General features: G+C 38.3%; 1 protein-coding gene across 15 annotated transcripts in view; it reads left to right on the top strand.

Moving 5' to 3' along the window:
- The window catches only part of Mga (MGA, MAX dimerization protein), a 168,699-nt gene that overhangs the window by 115,960 nt on the left and 35,077 nt on the right, over positions 1–17,662 (top strand). For 12 of the 15 annotated variants that reach the window (XM_023711285.1, XM_004623386.2, XM_004623385.2 and 9 more), the window contains exons 6-13: positions 2,837–2,968; positions 3,198–3,302; positions 5,144–5,802; positions 8,077–8,422; positions 12,023–12,249; positions 13,437–13,619; positions 14,584–14,656; positions 16,283–16,800. In XM_023711285.1, the coding sequence (XP_023567053.1) occupies positions 2,837–2,968; positions 3,198–3,302; positions 5,144–5,802; positions 8,077–8,422; positions 12,023–12,249; positions 13,437–13,619; positions 14,584–14,656; positions 16,283–16,800 (2,243 nt within the window). The remainder of the gene's footprint in view (positions 1–2,836; positions 2,969–3,197; positions 3,303–5,143; positions 5,803–8,076; positions 8,423–12,022; positions 12,250–13,436; positions 13,620–14,583; positions 14,657–16,282; positions 16,801–17,662) is intronic. The other 3 variants (XM_023711299.1, XM_023711297.1, XM_023711302.1) reach the window with 2 other exon arrangements.

The following is a 17,662-nucleotide window of genomic DNA, read 5'->3' as shown; positions in this document are numbered from 1 at the left end:
AAGAATTACTGTGAATTTAAGGCCAGTCTGGGAAACAAGAGTTCAAGGCCAGCTTGAACTGCATAGTGAATCACTGTCTCTAAATAAATAAATAAATAAAGGTTGTAGCTCTTAATATAGAGAATTGTGGCAAAAAATTACGTATATGGAAAAGACTTTAGGCTGCTATACAGTGTACTTCCCATGGATTATTTTAACTCTTTGCAAGCCAAAGTTATACTCATTCTAAGTCAGGTGTTTTTGTGTATGTCTATAATCCCAGTAAAGAGGCAGAGGCAGAGGCAGAAGGAATCCTGTAAGTCAGAGGCCAGCCCTGGGCCACAGAGTGAATTGCATAACAAAACCCTGTCTCAAAAAGACCAAAATAAAGTTACATATATGTTTTTTTAGTTAAGTCTATGCCTTAATATGTCTTATCTGAGCGTTTTCTTGTAGGGCAAACATTCCTTGCAAAGTATTTTTGGATAAGCTAAATTGGTTTTATTTTGAAAAAGATTATGTAGCATTAGCCTATTATTTTAGCATCTTTTAAAAAAATGCATGTTTAAGTCAGAGATAGAGCTCAATGGCACTAGTGCCTGCCTGGCAAGCGCAAGGTCTTAAGTTTGATTACTGGTACCAAAAAATAAAAATAAAGACTTCTTTAAATAATGCTTTTTTTTTTCTTTCTTTTTGATATTTCTTGCTATGTAGTTCAGGCTGGCCTCACACTTCCTTTTGCTGTGATTACAGACATATGCCACCATGCCTGTCTTAAAAAGTGCATATTTAAAGTAAATTTTAGTTGTAAAACTTGTTTTTATTACTTACCGTCACTTGGACGACAGCTCAAAATATTTAAATGAAGACAAGACAATATGTAGCAAATAGTCACTAAATTTGATAGCATCAAAAAAACAAATTTGGTAACATCAATCTAGATTTTACATATTTGTTTGCTTGAAGAGGGAACAGTTTAACAGCTTTGTTCTATTCACTCTTCCTATAAGTGGTGGTTCTAATAATTTGTCATGCACTATTTTTCTTTTTGTAAAGATTGTATGGTATCTTTTGATTCCCCCCCCCCCCCCAAGGCCTCTGTGCAATTTGGGCTGGCCTTATGCTCACTTTTGTAGCCCCCAGAATGATCTTGAATTTGCAGTAATCCTCCTGTCTCCACCTCCTGAGTGCTGGAATTTCTCCTTTAATCTTTTAGGATTTTTAAAATTTTTTAAATATTTTAGAGAAAGGTCTACAGGGTGTTCAGGTTCTCATTACTAGATTGGACTCAGAGTGCTCTGCCTGTTTATAACCTCCCAAGAGCTGGGATTACAGGGGTGAGCTATCACAATTGAGCCTAGTTTCATTTGTGGTCTCAGCACACCCCGGGGGTGGGGCTGGCACAGCAGGCCCAGGATCAAACCTGGTCCTTGCCCCTGTGCCTACTTGCAGGCACTTTAATCCGCTGAGCTATTTGGCTGGCCCTAGAATTTTCTTTCTTTCTTTTTTTTTTTTTTAATTTGAATTTATATAATAGCTTCTTTTCTGTCTCCCCTCCCCCCATTCTTCTTCCTCACCACCCATGATTCTTCCTTATTCTAATTTCTAGTTGTGTATATGTGTTGGTAGTTTTATCAGATTTTCTTGGGCTTCTTGTGCTTTTTAAAAAATTTTTTAGTATTTGGAATTAAATCTAGGGCTTTGACTATGCTAAGTAAGCACTCTGCCATTGAGCTATACCTGATCTTTTATTTTATTTTATTTTATTTTATTTTATTTTATTTTGCTATACCTGATCTTGACAAAGACGCTGGAAACGTTTACCACTGAGCTGTACAGAATCTTCTTAAATTACCCTGTTGGAGCTTGAACTTGTGATATTCATTCCTTCGTCTCCCAAATGCTAGGATTATAATCATGGGCCACCACACCTGCCTACTTATTCATTGTCTCTTAATAAATTATTACAAACATAGCAATTTTTTTTTTTTTTTAATTAAAAGAGGAAAATTTTAGCTTGGCTTTCTTTTAGTGGCTCCAAGGCCAGGATGGCAGTAGTGGACAGACAGCAATTTAAACAGCACGTTTACTCTTTGACTTTTTTTGTTTGTTGGCAGTCTTAGCCATCTGCTTTCAGTCTTACAAAGCTACATCAAGATACTGACTGGGGCTTGCCAGTGTGGTAGTTTGACTCTTGATGTGGCTCAGTGGCACATGTTGGTCAGATCTGACTTATCGGGAGCATGCCTGGAGAGGGAGCCACTTTAAGCTTTCCTCAGCTTGTTGGCAGAATTTATTTCCTGCAGCTCTAGCAAGATGGGTTCTACACTCTTACATATCACATACACTTATCATGTATATCCCATACTCTTTGCCAGATTCCATTGGTTACAAATAAATTAGGGTCTTTTTACACACTCAAGAGGGGTTATACAGATACATGATACTAGAAGGTGTGGATTATAGGTTCACCTTAAAGTGCATCTGTCACTGTTCATTCTTATTTCATTGTTTCTAGTGTTTTTTTTTTTTTAATTTTAGTAATGGTCTACAGGGTCTCAATATGTAGATCGGACTCCTATTGATCCTCCTGTGTTCAGCCTCCCAAGAGCTGGGATTACAGGGGCATGCCACCACATCCAGTTTCAGTCGCAGCCTTAGCGCACCCTAGGGATGGGGCCAGCATGGGCTGCCAGGGATTGAACCCTGGCCACTGTGTCTGCCTAAGCAGGCTCTTTGAAGTTTTTAGTTTTCATTATTTCTTTCGTCCATTAGTCTCTCCCTTCCCTAGACAAAGGTTAAAAATAGAGAAAAAATAAAAGAGAGGTAATATAATTTGTGGTCCTTTCTCTTATAGTGGGGTTAAAATTGAATTCAGTGGATCCAGCAATGAGCATTGATCTTAAATACTTGGGAGTACAGCTACCTTTGGCTCCAGCAACAAGCTTCCCCTTTTGGAACCTTACAGGAGCCAACCCTGCCTCTCCTGGTGAGTATGTAGCATTTGTAAAGTCAAATACAATTTAAAGTTTGGGTTATTTGTGATACAGATAAAAAGCTACCATCTTAAAGAGAAATTTAGTATTTTAAAGTAGATCTTTTATTTCTCAGCATAATTTTCATAAATAATTTTGACATTTTAGATAAAGTCTTAGTATTTTGGCATATGCTGTTGGTTTGCTAGAATTTTGGTCATCTCTTTTACTTTTCTTCTATAGATGCTGGATTTCCCTTTGTTTCTAGGACAGGAAAGACCAACGACTTTACCAAGATCAAGGGATGGAGAGGAAAATTTCGTAGTGCTGCTGCATCTAGAAATGAGGGTAATTAATTTTTTGAAAAAGTTCTAAATATGGGGCTGGTGAGATGGCTCAGTGGTCTAAAGCACCTAGTTAGAACAAGCTTAGCAAAGCACAGGAACCATGGTTCAGTCCCCCAGCACCACATGCCAGCCAGCCCCGCCCCCAGGTGGGCTGAGCTGCCCCCCCCACAAATAAATAAATAATTAAAAAAAAAAATCTAAATGTGTTTTGTAGCCAAAATGTGTTAAATATAAGGGGACCTGCCCATTAGCTCAGTTGTTTTAAGTGCCTGCTTAAACAAAGCAGTCAGGCTCAAGACACTCTGGTTCGAACCCAGTTTCTCACAGGAAACCAGAAATGCCCTCAAGGACTCTTGGGGGGGTGGGGTGGAGAACTTCTGTGTTAAATATAAGACTTGTTTACCATTTTTCCTCAGCTCTTGATCACCACACTTAAGCTGAGCTGAAAATGAGTATCTTGCTTATTGTTACTGCATAGCCTAAACCCTAAGGTTCATTCACCAGTTATGTGAGGCTTAAGTAATACCTACATTTTTCAAACTGCATCTCATTCTGTTATTCCTGTAGTTACAATAAACATTATTTTGAAACTTTTATTTTAAAACTGTGCATCAGGGGCATATAGTAATTCCTGATAAGGTACTTCAAAGTATACTTGATCCAAATGTTTGATAGTGTATCTGTTAAGTCTGTTGCTTTTTTCCTTACATTTGTTTGCTGTTTACACTTTAACTGGTGAGTTTACCATTTGTCTGAAATAGTCTTTTTCACTTTTGATTATTTCTGTGGTGTTATGACACTGCAGTGTTTGAACCTTTGCTAAGTATTTTATTTTCCTTAAAAACTAAATGTTATATATATATTTGTGTCTTTAGCTTTTCCCTGAGGTTTTGTATTACATAGCAGGTACACCAGTCTTTTAAATAGAAAGCTTTCAAGGATTTCAATAAAAATCTGTTCTTTTGTGCATTTCTTATCTGAGGTTGTGTGTGTGTGTGTGTGTGTGTGTGTGTGTGTGTGTGTGTGTGACAAACTCATAAGAGATCCTCCAGGCTCAACCTCCCCAGCTTTGGAGATCGAACTGGGGTCCTTGAGCTTGCCAGATAGGTGCTTATACCTCTGAGCTATCTCTTTGGCCCCAAAAATCTATTAAATTCTGTTTTGTTTTGTTTTTTTTTGCTCTGAATGCCCTCTGGGGTGGTTTGGCTGGCTGGAGTGCTGTGGGGATCGAACTACAGCAACTTGAGGCTGACAGCTTTGTGGAAGCAGCCACTTAAAGAACTGAGCTGTGGCCAGGCCCCCTTAAATTCTGTTTTGATATAATTCTACTTTTGCTCTTAATGATTGTTCTTTTCTGTGATTTCTGTAGGCAGCTTTAAAAGTTGCCAAGATTGCTGGCTTATGTTGATTGTTGTTAGTGCTGCGCAGAAATCAGTACTCAGTAATTTGAATCAATAAAAGTAACTGAAAAAGAATCATAGTATAGCACCTATAAAAATGACACAGTTGATATGTAGGAATTGTTATGAACCAATTACAGTATTTTGAAAACCAAATAATAAAAATAGGGACTTTGTACAAAGCAATAAAAGATTGCAAATGTCAAAAACATAATTTGATGATTTAGAGAATGTATTTTGATAATGTCAGACTAGAGAAAGGGGTTTCATGTAATTACTGAGAATCTTGGTTTTATATTTTCTTATTTCTGAGGAACAGTGTAGAAGTTTTAGTAGCTTGATGTGGAATAAGTATACCTAACCTTTTAAAGCCCCACACCCCCCAACTCTATAAAGATGTGTCCTAGATTTCATTAAGTATTTTGTGTCTTCTTATTTCTAGGTGCAAATTCAGAAGGTTCACTGAAAAACCGTTCTGCTTTCTGTAGTGATAAGCTAGATGAATACTTGGAAAATGAAGGCAAACTGATGGAAACAAGTTTGGGTTTCTCTTCCAATGCTCCCACATCTCCTGTGGTATACCAGCTTCCCACCAAGAGTACCAGCTATGTACGAACACTCGATAGTGTACTAAAGAAGCAATCTACCATTTCCCCTTCTACCTCTTACTCTTTGAAGCCTCATTCTGTAACCACTGCCTCTCGAAAGGCAAAGCCTCAAAACAGACAGACAACACTCAGTGGCCGAACTAAATCATCTTATAAATCTATTTTACCACACCCTGTTTCGCCAAAACAGAAACACACACATGTGATCCCAGGAGATAAGATCCCCAAGAACTCTTCAAGTACTATCTCAGATAATCAGGTCAATAATGTTGTGCCAGCTTTAGAGGAAAATGTACTTCCAAAGCAGATTAGCTTGCGGCAGACGCAGCAGCAACAGCAACAGCAGCAACAGGGTACTCGCCCTCCAGGCTTGTCTAAATCTCAGGTAAAGCTAATGGACCTGGAAGACTGTGCACTTTGGGAAGGAAAACCAAGGACCTATATCACTGAAGAGCGAGCAGATGTATCCTTGACAACCCTCCTTACAGCTCAGGTAAGTTCTTTTTACTTTTTGGAAGCATGTTAGTACTTCACTAGAAATGACAACGTAATCTTTTGGCAAGAAGATCACGTAGTTTTTACTAGTTCCCAGTGACAACTAAGGAGATGTCATCACCCCCCCCCTTTTTTTCTTTTCTTGTGATGGGGTCTGTGTATAATTCAGGATGGCCTTGAACTTGTAGTGATCCTCCTGCTTTAGCATCTTCCCCCCCCCCCCCACAATTTTTTGTTTTTGGTATTTGGTATAGGGTCTCACTACTCAGCTTGGACTCAGACTCATGGTGATCCTCCTGTTTTCAGCCTCCCCAGCACTGGGATTACAGGTGTGCACCACCATGCCTGGACTCTGGCTGTCTCAGTGCACCCTGGGGAAGGGGCTGGGGTGCCTGCTAAGGCGCTTAGTGTTTTAGCATCTTGAAAGCTGGGAAAATGGATGCACCATCTTGCCCAGCACCATTCATTTGTTCTTTTACCAACTACTCACTCATGCATAGATACTTTCTGCCAGCAGAGGGAGACTGTGTAGTTTAGCTTTTGAATAATGTCCTATGCTGCTATATAAAGGTAGTCGGCCATTCTAAAATCTTCTAATTACATTCTTCATCAAGAGAACATTACTGATCATGTTAAATAACTTTGAAAATTCTTTTTACAAGGTACTAAATGCTGGAAAATAAAAAAAAATTATAAGCCTATAGAAAAACTTTATTTAAAGCATTTGTAATCTATAAATGATGTACCTTTTTCAGCTTCCTCTGATGCATGTGAAATGACATGGCAACATGTAAACTTTTTAATTGAGTTTTTGTGCTTTTCCATTTCAGAGTTTGGTAGTGAAGGTTGCAGGTATAGCTTAGTAATAGGTCTGTGCTTAACATGCAAAAATATAGTAGAATAGAATGGAATGCTGAATTCTAGAGCTGAAGATTATGAAATGTTGGAACTAAGTACAGATTCTGACCTTTTACATTATTCATTGACTTATACATGTATAATTCCCTGCCCTTTTTATTAGTTATTCTAGAGTAGAGGCTGGCAGACTTTCTGTAAAGGGCCAAATAATAAGTGTTTTATTTTCACTGACCCTACATTTGTTGCAGTTACTTAGCTTTGCTGTTGTTCCATAGACAGTATACAAACGAATGAAGACTGGTTGTGTTCTAGTGAAATGTTTAGGACTATGTGCCTTAGGTTTGTCAGCCCTTGCTAAAGAATGTAATTGAGGGCTGGAGGGAGCTATAGCTCAGCAGACCAAGTGCTTTCTTAGGTAAGTATGTGCAGGGGCCAGGGTTCAATCCCTGGCACTGCATGCCACGCCGGCCCTGTCCCCGGGCACACTGAGCCATCCATGGAGTTCGGGCATGGTGGCACATGCCTGTAATCCCAGCACTAAGGAGGCAGAAATCAGAAGGATCACTACTAGTCTGAAGTGTGTAGTGAGATCCTGCACTTATATACAGACATACACACACACCCCTTAAAGAATATAATTGAGTAAATCTATCCTTGTTACACATTTATTTTTCGTGGTATTGGGTATTGAATCCAGAGCTTTTGTGCTGAGCTGTCACTAAGAAGTTCATTTGGGGGCTGGAGAGATGGCTCAGTGGTCTAAAGCACCTACTTGAAACAGGCTTGGCAAAGCACAGGGACCTCGGTTCGATCCTCCAGCACCACATGCCAGCCAGCCCGCCCCCTGGTGGGCTGAGCTGGCCACACACACACACACACACACACACACAAATAAATGTAATAAATAAAAAATAAATATTATAAAAAAAAAAAAGAAGTTCATTTGTTCTTTCATCCGTCCATCCATCTGTCCGTCTATCCATCCCTCCATCCTTAGGAAGCTTAGGTTGGCCTCAAACTCACTGGAGTCCTCCTGCCTCAGCCTCCTGGGTGCTGGGACCACAATCATGCACTGCCCTATCATTTTTTAGATAGGGCCCCTCAGAGTTGCTAAATTTCCTAGGCAGGGCTCCAACGTGGATCTTCCTGCTTCTGTCAGCCTCTCAGAGACCACCAACATAACCGGCTAAAATCGTGATATTTATGCTTGTAATTAGGATATTCTGTTGCTATCTGTGCTATGCATTAGAATAGGAGATTGCTCAGAGAGTTAGTTATATTCATTTTCTGTCCTTTGAATCAGTGCTAGTCTTTTGATATAAGTACTCAGAAAAGGCAGCCAATATATGACTGTGAATTGGTAGTGTGTCAGAGGATGATTTAGTGGAATTACAGCTTTCTGCTTTTATTTTAGGCATCTCTGAAAACAAAACCTATTCACACAATCATAAGGAAAAGAGCTCCACCATGCAACAATGACTTCTGTCGACTCGGTTGTGTATGTTCTAGTCTAGCTTTGGAGAAGCGCCAGCCTGCTCACTGCCGTCGACCAGACTGCATGTTTGGCTGCACTTGTTTGAAAAGAAAAGTTGTACTAGTTAAAGGGGGATCCAAAATTAAGCATTTCCAAAGGAAGGCTACTCATCGAGATCCAGTAATTTATGATAATCTGAGAGAGGAGCCAAAGGAGGAAGAAGACGAAGACAGAGAAGAGGAGGAACACATGAAAGAGAAAAGAAAGAGAAAGAAGCTGGAATATAGTGAGTATGGAGAGTTAAAACTCATCTCTGTGTGTTTTATTTTTTGGAAAAGTTTTGTTGTTTAAAAAATACTATCTACCTTTATCTTAATCAGTGGTCTAGTAAAGGTTTTACGAATTCTTACACTTACATGCTCTTTCTATAAGGCATGTATGAGGGGCTGGGGAGATGGCTTAGCAGAATAAGCACTTCCCTGGCAAGCGCAAGGGTCTGAGTTCAATCCCCAGTTCCTCAAAAAAAAAAAAAAAGATAGACAAAAAAAATGCTATAAGGCATGTATGATACCACACAAACACACTTTTTTAAAATTTAATTTTTCTCTGAGAAAAAATAATAGTTTTACTTAGACTTCCAAGTGGAGACACTCTGATCATGGAGTTATCTTCCAAGTAGTTACAGATTTAGAACATAATAAAATAAGGGTGTAATAGTGAGCATCATGCACTCATTTGTAAAGTTTATTTTTCCCTTTAGATAAAATCTGTAGATTTAGACCCAAATTACCTCTTACTTAATTCCCAGTTTCTTCCTATTCTGTCTTTGTATTTAAGTATATTGAATATGAGCTATACATAGTGGTACACACCCGTAATCCTAACTACTTTGAAGGCTAAGTTAGGATTACGAATTTGAAGCCAGCCTAAGGGAACTAGTAAAGACTCATACTTGGAAAGAGGTGGGGGTGTAGCTCAGTGTTAGAGAGCCCCTGGGTTTGAGAACCAGTACTGCTAAATAAAGAAATAGGTGAATACATATGTAAAATTTTAAAACTGTGAATATGAATAAAAGTTTTCCTTTTTTTTTTTGGTGGTGCCAGGGATTGGACCCAGGACCTTGCGCTTGCCAGGCAAGTGCTTATTCTACTGAGCTATCTCCTCGGCCCTTGTTTCTTAGTTTATCAGGGAATATTAGTTTTTAGCACTTTATATTTACATTTCTGTTTATTGTATAATTATTTCCATCAGAGATGATGAATATTTCAGTATATTCTACACATCTTTGTGGATACTGATTATGAATGTGTACATGTATAGAAGTGGACTATTGTGGCATTATAATCTATATGCATTTAAGAACATAAGATTATGTCCTTTTTCCTTATCAGTGATTGTAGATCTATGTAATTTTGGTTTTTTATTGTTGTGCTGTATAGTTCAGTTTGTGAAGCCTAGGCTCGGCTTGAACTTGAAACATAACCTCTCCATGTCAAAGCAATAAAAATAAGTTATAAAAGCCATAAACAGAAATAAACAAAAATACTGTACATCTGTTACTTTTTTGCTTTTTAAAATTTTTTAAAAATTATTATTTTTTTTTACTTTTTTGCTTTATTGAATTGCATTTGTGATCAGAGTTGTTAAAACTTTGGGAGCCAATTATTTGTATTATTTTTTTCTCTTTGGTATAGCTCATTATTAAATAAAAACACTTGTTCTTTTCCTCTCTGCAAGCCTTCAGTTTTATTATTAGGGAAGGATGAAGAAAGAAGGGAAGGCTTTTTAAACATTTTTTTTTTTGTATATTTAAATAAAAAATGTATCAGTACATTTTATTCTGAAGAGAGTAAAAATAATACAGAATTTCAAACAATAGGGAATGAACAATGGTATTACATTGCATATTGTTATATTCAAAGTAGTGTTTCACATTACCAGATATAGGCATGTAAAATTGATCAATGAGGCATTATTTCCATACACCAATAGAAATTAGTAGTACAATTATCTTAGCTATCGTGTGTCTGTATATCTTTTTCCTTTTTCCCTCTCTTTCCTCTTTTCCTCCATCCCAGTATGGTACATTTTAGATAAACATAATGATAGCATTCATCATAATAAATTTGTACCTGTACGTGATATTTTTTTTAACATGGTGTATCTCCATTCTTCTTTTTTTCCCTTTTTTCTTTCCTTTCAACTCCTCTTCCCCTTCTTATTTATAAAAGATTTGTTTCCATTTTTTCCTTTTTTTTAAAATTTAGTACACGGTCTACAGGGTCTCACTCTGTAGATCCGACTCATAGTGATTCTCCTGTTTTCAGGCTAGGATTACAGGTGTGTGCCACCATGCCCAGTCTCAGGAGTTGTCTCGGCATGCCCTGGGGGCAAGGCCAGCCCAGAATGCTGGGGATTGAACCCCACTGCTGTGCTCTGCCTAACCAGGCGCTTCAGTCCACTGAGCTATCTGGCCAGCCCTCCATTTTTCCCCCCCTTCTTTTCCCTCTCCTTCTCCTTCTCCCTATTTTTCCTTCCCATTTGAATCTTTTTTTTTCCTACTGTATTAAAAGGAGTACAAGTATAAATACAGAAGAATTATTAGAGGGAAAAGTGTTGAGACTAAAAGTGAACAAACACAAAGTTAGTAGAAAAGGTGAAAAAATTGAGCTTTTTTGCTCTGTTTTCCAAAAAGAGAAAAAAATGAGGGGAGAGGCTGAGACAAGAGGGAGAATTATAGTGAATTTGAGACCAGCCCAGGCTACAAAGTGAGCTCAAGGCCAGCCTGATCTGCACAGTGAGACCCTGTCTCAAAAAAGACCCGGGGGGGGGGGGACGTTATGGATGATTTGAAGGAGTTTGAAAAGAAGGACGAACAGCGAAATGGGGAGAAGATTCTCAGAGCTGAAGAATATAACATTTCTGATTAAGTGGCCCTTGTTTTAGTCAATGAGATAAAATACCTGACACCCACAGTTAAAGGAGGAGAGGCTTGTAGAGGTTGCAGTCCGTAATAGACAGGTTGGTACCTGGTATCAAGTCAGGATGTACATGGCAGAACAATAGTTCATAGTGGGGGTGGAAGACTGCAAAAAGAAGAAACAAGACTCTTTCTATCCCTTATATTGTATCCAGTCTACCAGTATTAGGGTGGTGCCAGTCCATCCAGTGGAGTGATCCAGCAGTCACCCACTGTTTAATCCCTGCATTGCTCTGTGACTCACACACTCTAGATTCACCTACCTCAAAATAAATAAGTAAATAAAAATAAAACCTATGACTGCATGAGGCTTTGTGGGGGCACATCAAGACACAAACCATAATGGGCCTATTGAAGAACTGTAGCCCAGTGGTAGAATGATTGCTTGGCATATAGTAGAACTTAGATTCAATTCCCAGTACTGCAGGGGAAAAATTGGGCCTGTTGACCACTCCACCACACCCCCATTGCTGACAGTGATAATATTAAAATGATTTCTTTCTAGATGCATTTTCAGATATTTAAGAACATTAGTAATAACTGTGAATGAAGGGTCTTAAAGAGGAACTATTTTGCATGGGAAAGATTAAGAAATTGTTCATTGTAGGACCAGTGAGCTAGCTCAGCAGGCTAAGTGTCTGCTGCTGGCCCCACCCCTGGGGTGCGCTGAGCTAGTGAATGAGTCTAGGCGTGGTGGCTTTTGTGTTGGGGAGGCTGAATATAGGAGGATCAATAAAAGTCTGAGCTGCATAGTGAGACCCTGTACCAAAAAAATTAAAAAAAAGTGTTCAATGTTAAAGAGATTATCAATTTCGGGGGACTATACTTTGTTTTGGTATTACTTCAGTGTTGTATTTTGGTATTGTTTCTAAAAGCACCTAAAATGTTATCTTTATTTTTGTTAAGCTATCTGTGAAACGGAGCCTGAACAACCTGTTCGACATTACCCATTATGGGTAAAAGTAGAAGGTGAAGTAGATCCAGAGCCAGTTTATATCCCAACGCCTTCTGTCATTGAGCCTATGAAACCACTATTACTGCCTCAGCCAGAAGTAGTATCCACTACTATGAAGGGCAAACTGCTCACTGGAATTAAACCTGCACGGGCATACACTCCGAAACCTAATCCTGTGGTAAGCCTGCAGTTGAATATTTTTTAAATTGCAAATTACATAAATCACTTGTAAAGGTGATATATTTAGTCAGATTTTTGGTTGATACTTTCTGGACAGTTATGTTTTTATGTAATATGTCTATATGACATCTTTTTGGAGCCATTTAGTTGTTGACATTTTCTAAATGTCTAAAAGAGGTAATCATAATTCATAAGGTAGCTAAATCTCCAAGAAACTTACAGAAAAATGGCTTTTTATGTTACTTGCAAAAGTATTTCAAAGACATGTACTGTTACTCCAGGAGTGTAGACTATTGAGTAATTAAAATATGTAGAACATATTAAAATATTAGAGGGCTGGGGATATAGCTCAGTGTCATAGCATCTGCAAGACAAGTGCAAGGTCCTGAGTGTAGCTCATGTGCCCACTCAGAAAAAGAGAAAAGGCTTGTAAAGTCAAACTTTTAAAAAATACACAATTATAGCAATCAAGTAACAATTGATATTACTTGACTATGTGAAGACTGATGGGTAAAGAGCTTATTGTTTGAATATGTCAATATCTTAAGCAGCTGGGGAGATAGCTCAGTAGAATAAGTGCTTACCTGGCAAGTGCAAGGGCCTGAGTTCAATCCCTGTTTACACACACACACACACACACACACACACACACACACCTTAAACAATTCTCATTACTGAATCCATTTGTTTCCCAGTCCTTAATTTGAAGGATCCTCTTCTGTGGTGCTTCACAGTATATGTAGTTTCTGTACCAGTACTGATCTAAAACTGTTACTCATCTACCATGAAATAAGTATAGAAAATAAGAGCAGATATTTAGAAACTTCTACATTAAGTTCATTGGAATAAATTATTAAATTTAATACTAGAAAACTTGGGCTTGTAGTACTTTTTATTTCTTGTTCTAGAAATTTTTTATTGTATTTATAGTTGTAGACAGTGACAGACATAATTAAATTCTTCACCATTGAAGATTTGAAAAGCACTACTGTGATGTGAGCTGCTATTTCCTGGTAGAGAACCAGATACCCCAAGATTAGCACCTATGAACTGTACTTAACATTATTCATTTTTAAAGGTTGTGTTTAAAATTTTTAGTTGTCAGAAACAAAAGGATTTTCCTTTTTCTTTTGGAGTGTAAGAGACTTTTCACCGTTGTATGGAATGTTTTGTTGTATGAAACAGATACGGGAAGAGGACAAAGATCCTATCTATTTGTACTTTGAAAGTATGATGACTTGTGCCCGAGTTCGAATATATGAAAGAAAAAAAGAGGAACAGAGACAGCCATCTCCATCCCCGTCCCCGTCTCCATCATTTCAGCAGCAGAGTTCCTGTCATTCTAGTCCTGAAAACCACAATACAAAGGTGCATTACTTGTGTAAATACTTTTCTAAGTTCCAGTTAATTACCTGTTGTTGATGTCAGAGTGAGAATTTGCAGTAGTATCCAAATAATCTGCCCTGGATTTACATGATACATTAATTATTTCTCTTTACCTGTTCTAGTAATACCTCTCTTAGGGCTCCCAGCAGTTTCTTTCTGATTCTGGAGTAACTAAAAAAAGAAAAATCTTAAAACATTTCTGGTTTTAATCAAATTATTAGGATTTGCATTTGTCCACATGGGTGAATTTTCTAACAACTGACGTTTGTCCTGTTAAACATCTAGTATTTTACTATAGTATACAATAAAGTATCGTGTGGATTATTTCCTTACTGATTCAGTTATAATTAAGAACACTAGAATGCCAGATGTGGTGGTGCACGCCTGTAATCCCAGCATTCAGGAGGCTGAGCCAAGAGGATCCTTGCAAATTTGAGACCAGCCTGGGCTACAAAGTGAGCTCAAGACCAGCATGAACTGCATAGCGAGACCCTGTCTCAAAACAACATTAGATATTAAATTACTGGTATTTGTCCAGGAATGTATGACAGTACTATTGATTGCTTTTGTACTTTAAACTGGGCATAGGTGCTTATTCCTGTAATCCCAGTACTCAGAAGCTGAGGCAAGAGGATTGCCATGAGTTCAAGGCCAACCTGGGGTACTTAGCAATATTCTGTTTCAAAAAAACAAAAAACTAGTCAAGCAGCTTACTAAAGCTGGGTGTGGTGATACATACCTGTATACATCCAACACTCAAGGGAGGTTGAGACAAGTTCAAGGCAAGGCTGGGCTACATAGAGAGACCCTAATCTCAAAAAAGCAAAACAAAATACCCTTCCCCTCCAACAACAGCAAAAATCTTTCACAGATTTAATGTTTGTTTTTTCCTCTTTGTAGACTTTAAATATATGTTGAAGTGTTTGTGTGTTATTTCCTCCTTTAGGAACCTGATTCTGAACAGCAGCCTTTAAAACAATTCATTTGTGACTTGGAGGATGATTCTGATAAATCACAAGGTCAGAATGAAGATTAGATCCTAATGTTTGTTATATAGGTCTGGATTATTTAATGACGGGAAATAGTTTACCAAGTTTTTTAAGACTACCCATTCAAAATATATGATCTACTTTTGGTTTTTGCCAAAAAAAAGAGATAAGTAAATCTTCTCACATTATTTGGTTTACTTAATCCTCTCATTCTCAAAAATAAAAGGGCCAGCTAAATAGCTCAGCTGATTAAAGTACCTGCAATCAGGTGCAGGGGCCAGGAGTTCATCCCTAGGACTGGTGTGGTGGCAAGCGCCTATAATCCGAGCTCTTGGGAGGCTGTAATTAGGCGGATCACTATGAGTCCGATCTAGTAGTGAGACCCTGAACATTCTGTACACCCTTCCCTAAAATATAAATAAATAAAAGAAATTTATTTCATGTGCCTGTAGCAAGAGACATTTGAGAATTAGGTCAGTAAAAAAAAATTTAAGTCCTTTCCAAACCTCGACTTTATTGGCAGCATTAGCTATTGAAATTTGCTCTGGGTCTTCCCCAGCTACTATCACTGGAAGAATGTAGAAGAAGAAAGGAAGTAATGTCACTGGTTTATTACCATGATGAAAGTTAGTGACTAGGCAGTTTCCTCTTTTGTTTTCAGTTATGATTCTTAAGCCTTAAGACACTTAGTGAAACAATGCTTCATAAACCACCCTTGCCCTTCTTAAATTTCATGGTACATACAGAGAGTAATAATGTGTCTGTAGCATGCTGAGGGAACAGAGTAGAGGAGACAGCCTGAAGATAAGTGTCTTGGAGGCTATAGGAACCTATATTCTTGATGTCCTACAGTTGTGGCTCATTAGTTGGGAAGCTCTGTTGTAGAAATCTAGCTGTGTAGTGAAACACATATATCAACATGGTAATATGGATAGAAGTACATTGGGGAATTGAATGATCCATGTATAGTCAGGAAATGGAACAATATTATATAGAGTTACAGAAGTTATTTAGAATATTTACAATAGAAACTAGGGAAAGAGCATCTTTTTAAAAACCAAAACAGTCCCAGTTGGGTGTGGTGGAGCATGCCTGTAATCCTAGCACTTGGGAAGGCTGGAGCAAGAGGATCACTATGATGAGTTCCAGGCCAGTGTGAACTACACAATGAGACCATGTATTAAAAGAAGGGGGAAAAAACCACAAAAACCCCACAAGTCTCCTTTGCACTTCTTTAGTATGGACTATCATTTTGATATGTTGCAAATCAAGCTTGCAAGTATTTTTCCTTTGCATATATGCTTTGCCTATAGCAGAATATTAATTTATGCCAGCCTAATTTTGATGAAGGTCATGCTATTTTTGCAAGCTAGCACTTTCTTCGGTAGTAGTAGCCTTTCAGAGCAACATTAAGGGATTCTTTTTCTTTTTTTCCTAAATCCAAGAGCTCAGTAAGCAGAATAGTGAAGATGATTCTAGGCTGATCCTGTGAGATCATCCATCTTTCTGGAAAACTCCAATATTATTGTTTACATGAGGTTACCCCTTGAAGTATATGGGAAATGGGTCATTGAGAAGCTGTTGCATTTCTTTCAAAGTTTAGTATAAAGTGGTTGAGATATGTAGACATACCACTTTTTTTTTTTTTTAAATCAGAAAAGAGCTGGAAGTCTCCCTCCAATGAAGGGGAATCCTCTTCTACCTCTTATGTGCATCAGAAGTCTCCTGGTGGTCCCACCAAACTGATAGAGATCATCTCAGACTGCAACTGGGAGGAGGATCGGAACAAGATTTTGAGCATCTTATCTCAGCACATCAATAGCAACATGCCACAATCACTTAAGGTGGGCAGCTTCATCATTGAGTTGGCTTCTCAGCGAAAGAGCCGGGGTGAGAAGAACCCTCCTGTTTATTCTTCTCGTGTGAAAATCTCTATGCCATCATGTCAAGACCAAGATGATATGGCTGAGAAATCTGGATCAGAGACTCCTGATGGTCCATTGTCCCCTGGGAAAATGGATGATATCTCTCCTGTGCAGACAGATGCCCTGGATTCAGTGAGGGAGAGATTACATGGAGGCAAAGGTCTGCCTTTTTATGCAGGGCTTTCCCCTGCAGGAAAGCTTGTGGCCTATAAGCGTAAACCCAGTTCAAGCACATCTGGGCTTATCCAGGTGAGAATTATCTTTAATCTGGATATAGCACCTTTTTATACTTAGGTAACATCTTAATTTTTTTCCAGAGCCTTTTTTAGCCCTTACAGTATGTCTTCACATTTCATGAGAGTTAAGAAAAAATCATTTTCCCTTTCTTTAATAGATCAGTATTAGAAATATACCCACAGTGAATTTTTGGCACACTTAAAAACTGAAATATAGAGTTTATATTTTATTTATTTATTTATTTATTTATTTATTTATGTATTTATTTATTTATTTTTGCAGAACCAGGGATTGAACTCAGGCCCTTGCACTTGCCAGGGAAGCGCTTATTCCACTGAGCCATCTCCCCGGCCCCAATAAAATATATTTTAGTATAACTATTGTATAACATAGGCTTTATATTAGCCTATAAATTTCTTTCTTGTATTTCCAGAAAGTTGGTTTTTTTTTTTTTTTTTTTTTGGGGAAGGGTCTACAGGGTGTTCAGGGTCTCACTACTAGATTGGACTCATAGTGATCTGCCTATTTATAGCCTCCTAAGAGCTGCAGTTACAGGCGTGCACCACCACGCCTAGTCTCAGTTGCCATCTCAGTGCACCCTGGGGGCGAGGCCCACATGGTAAGTCCAGGGATCGAACCCAGCTCCTGTTCCTGCTTGTAGGTGCTTTAATCTGCTGAGCTGTTTGACCAGCCCATTTGTCTTCTTAACCCTTTTTGCCTGGGATCTAGTGATAGTTTCTTTTTTCAGGGTGTGTTTTTTTTTTTTTTTTTTTTGTGCAGGGCCTCACTACACAGCCCAGACTCTTAGTGATCCTCCTATTTTCAGCCTCCTCTGTGCTGGGATTATAAGGGGGCACGCTAGCACACCCACACT

Source organism: Octodon degus, unplaced genomic scaffold, assembly GCF_000260255.1.
Source record: "Octodon degus isolate 3935 unplaced genomic scaffold, OctDeg1.0 scaffold00002, whole genome shotgun sequence".
Classification (NCBI taxonomy): domain Eukaryota; kingdom Metazoa; phylum Chordata; class Mammalia; order Rodentia; family Octodontidae; genus Octodon; species Octodon degus.
This window is presented reverse-complemented; position numbering and strand designations above follow the sequence as displayed.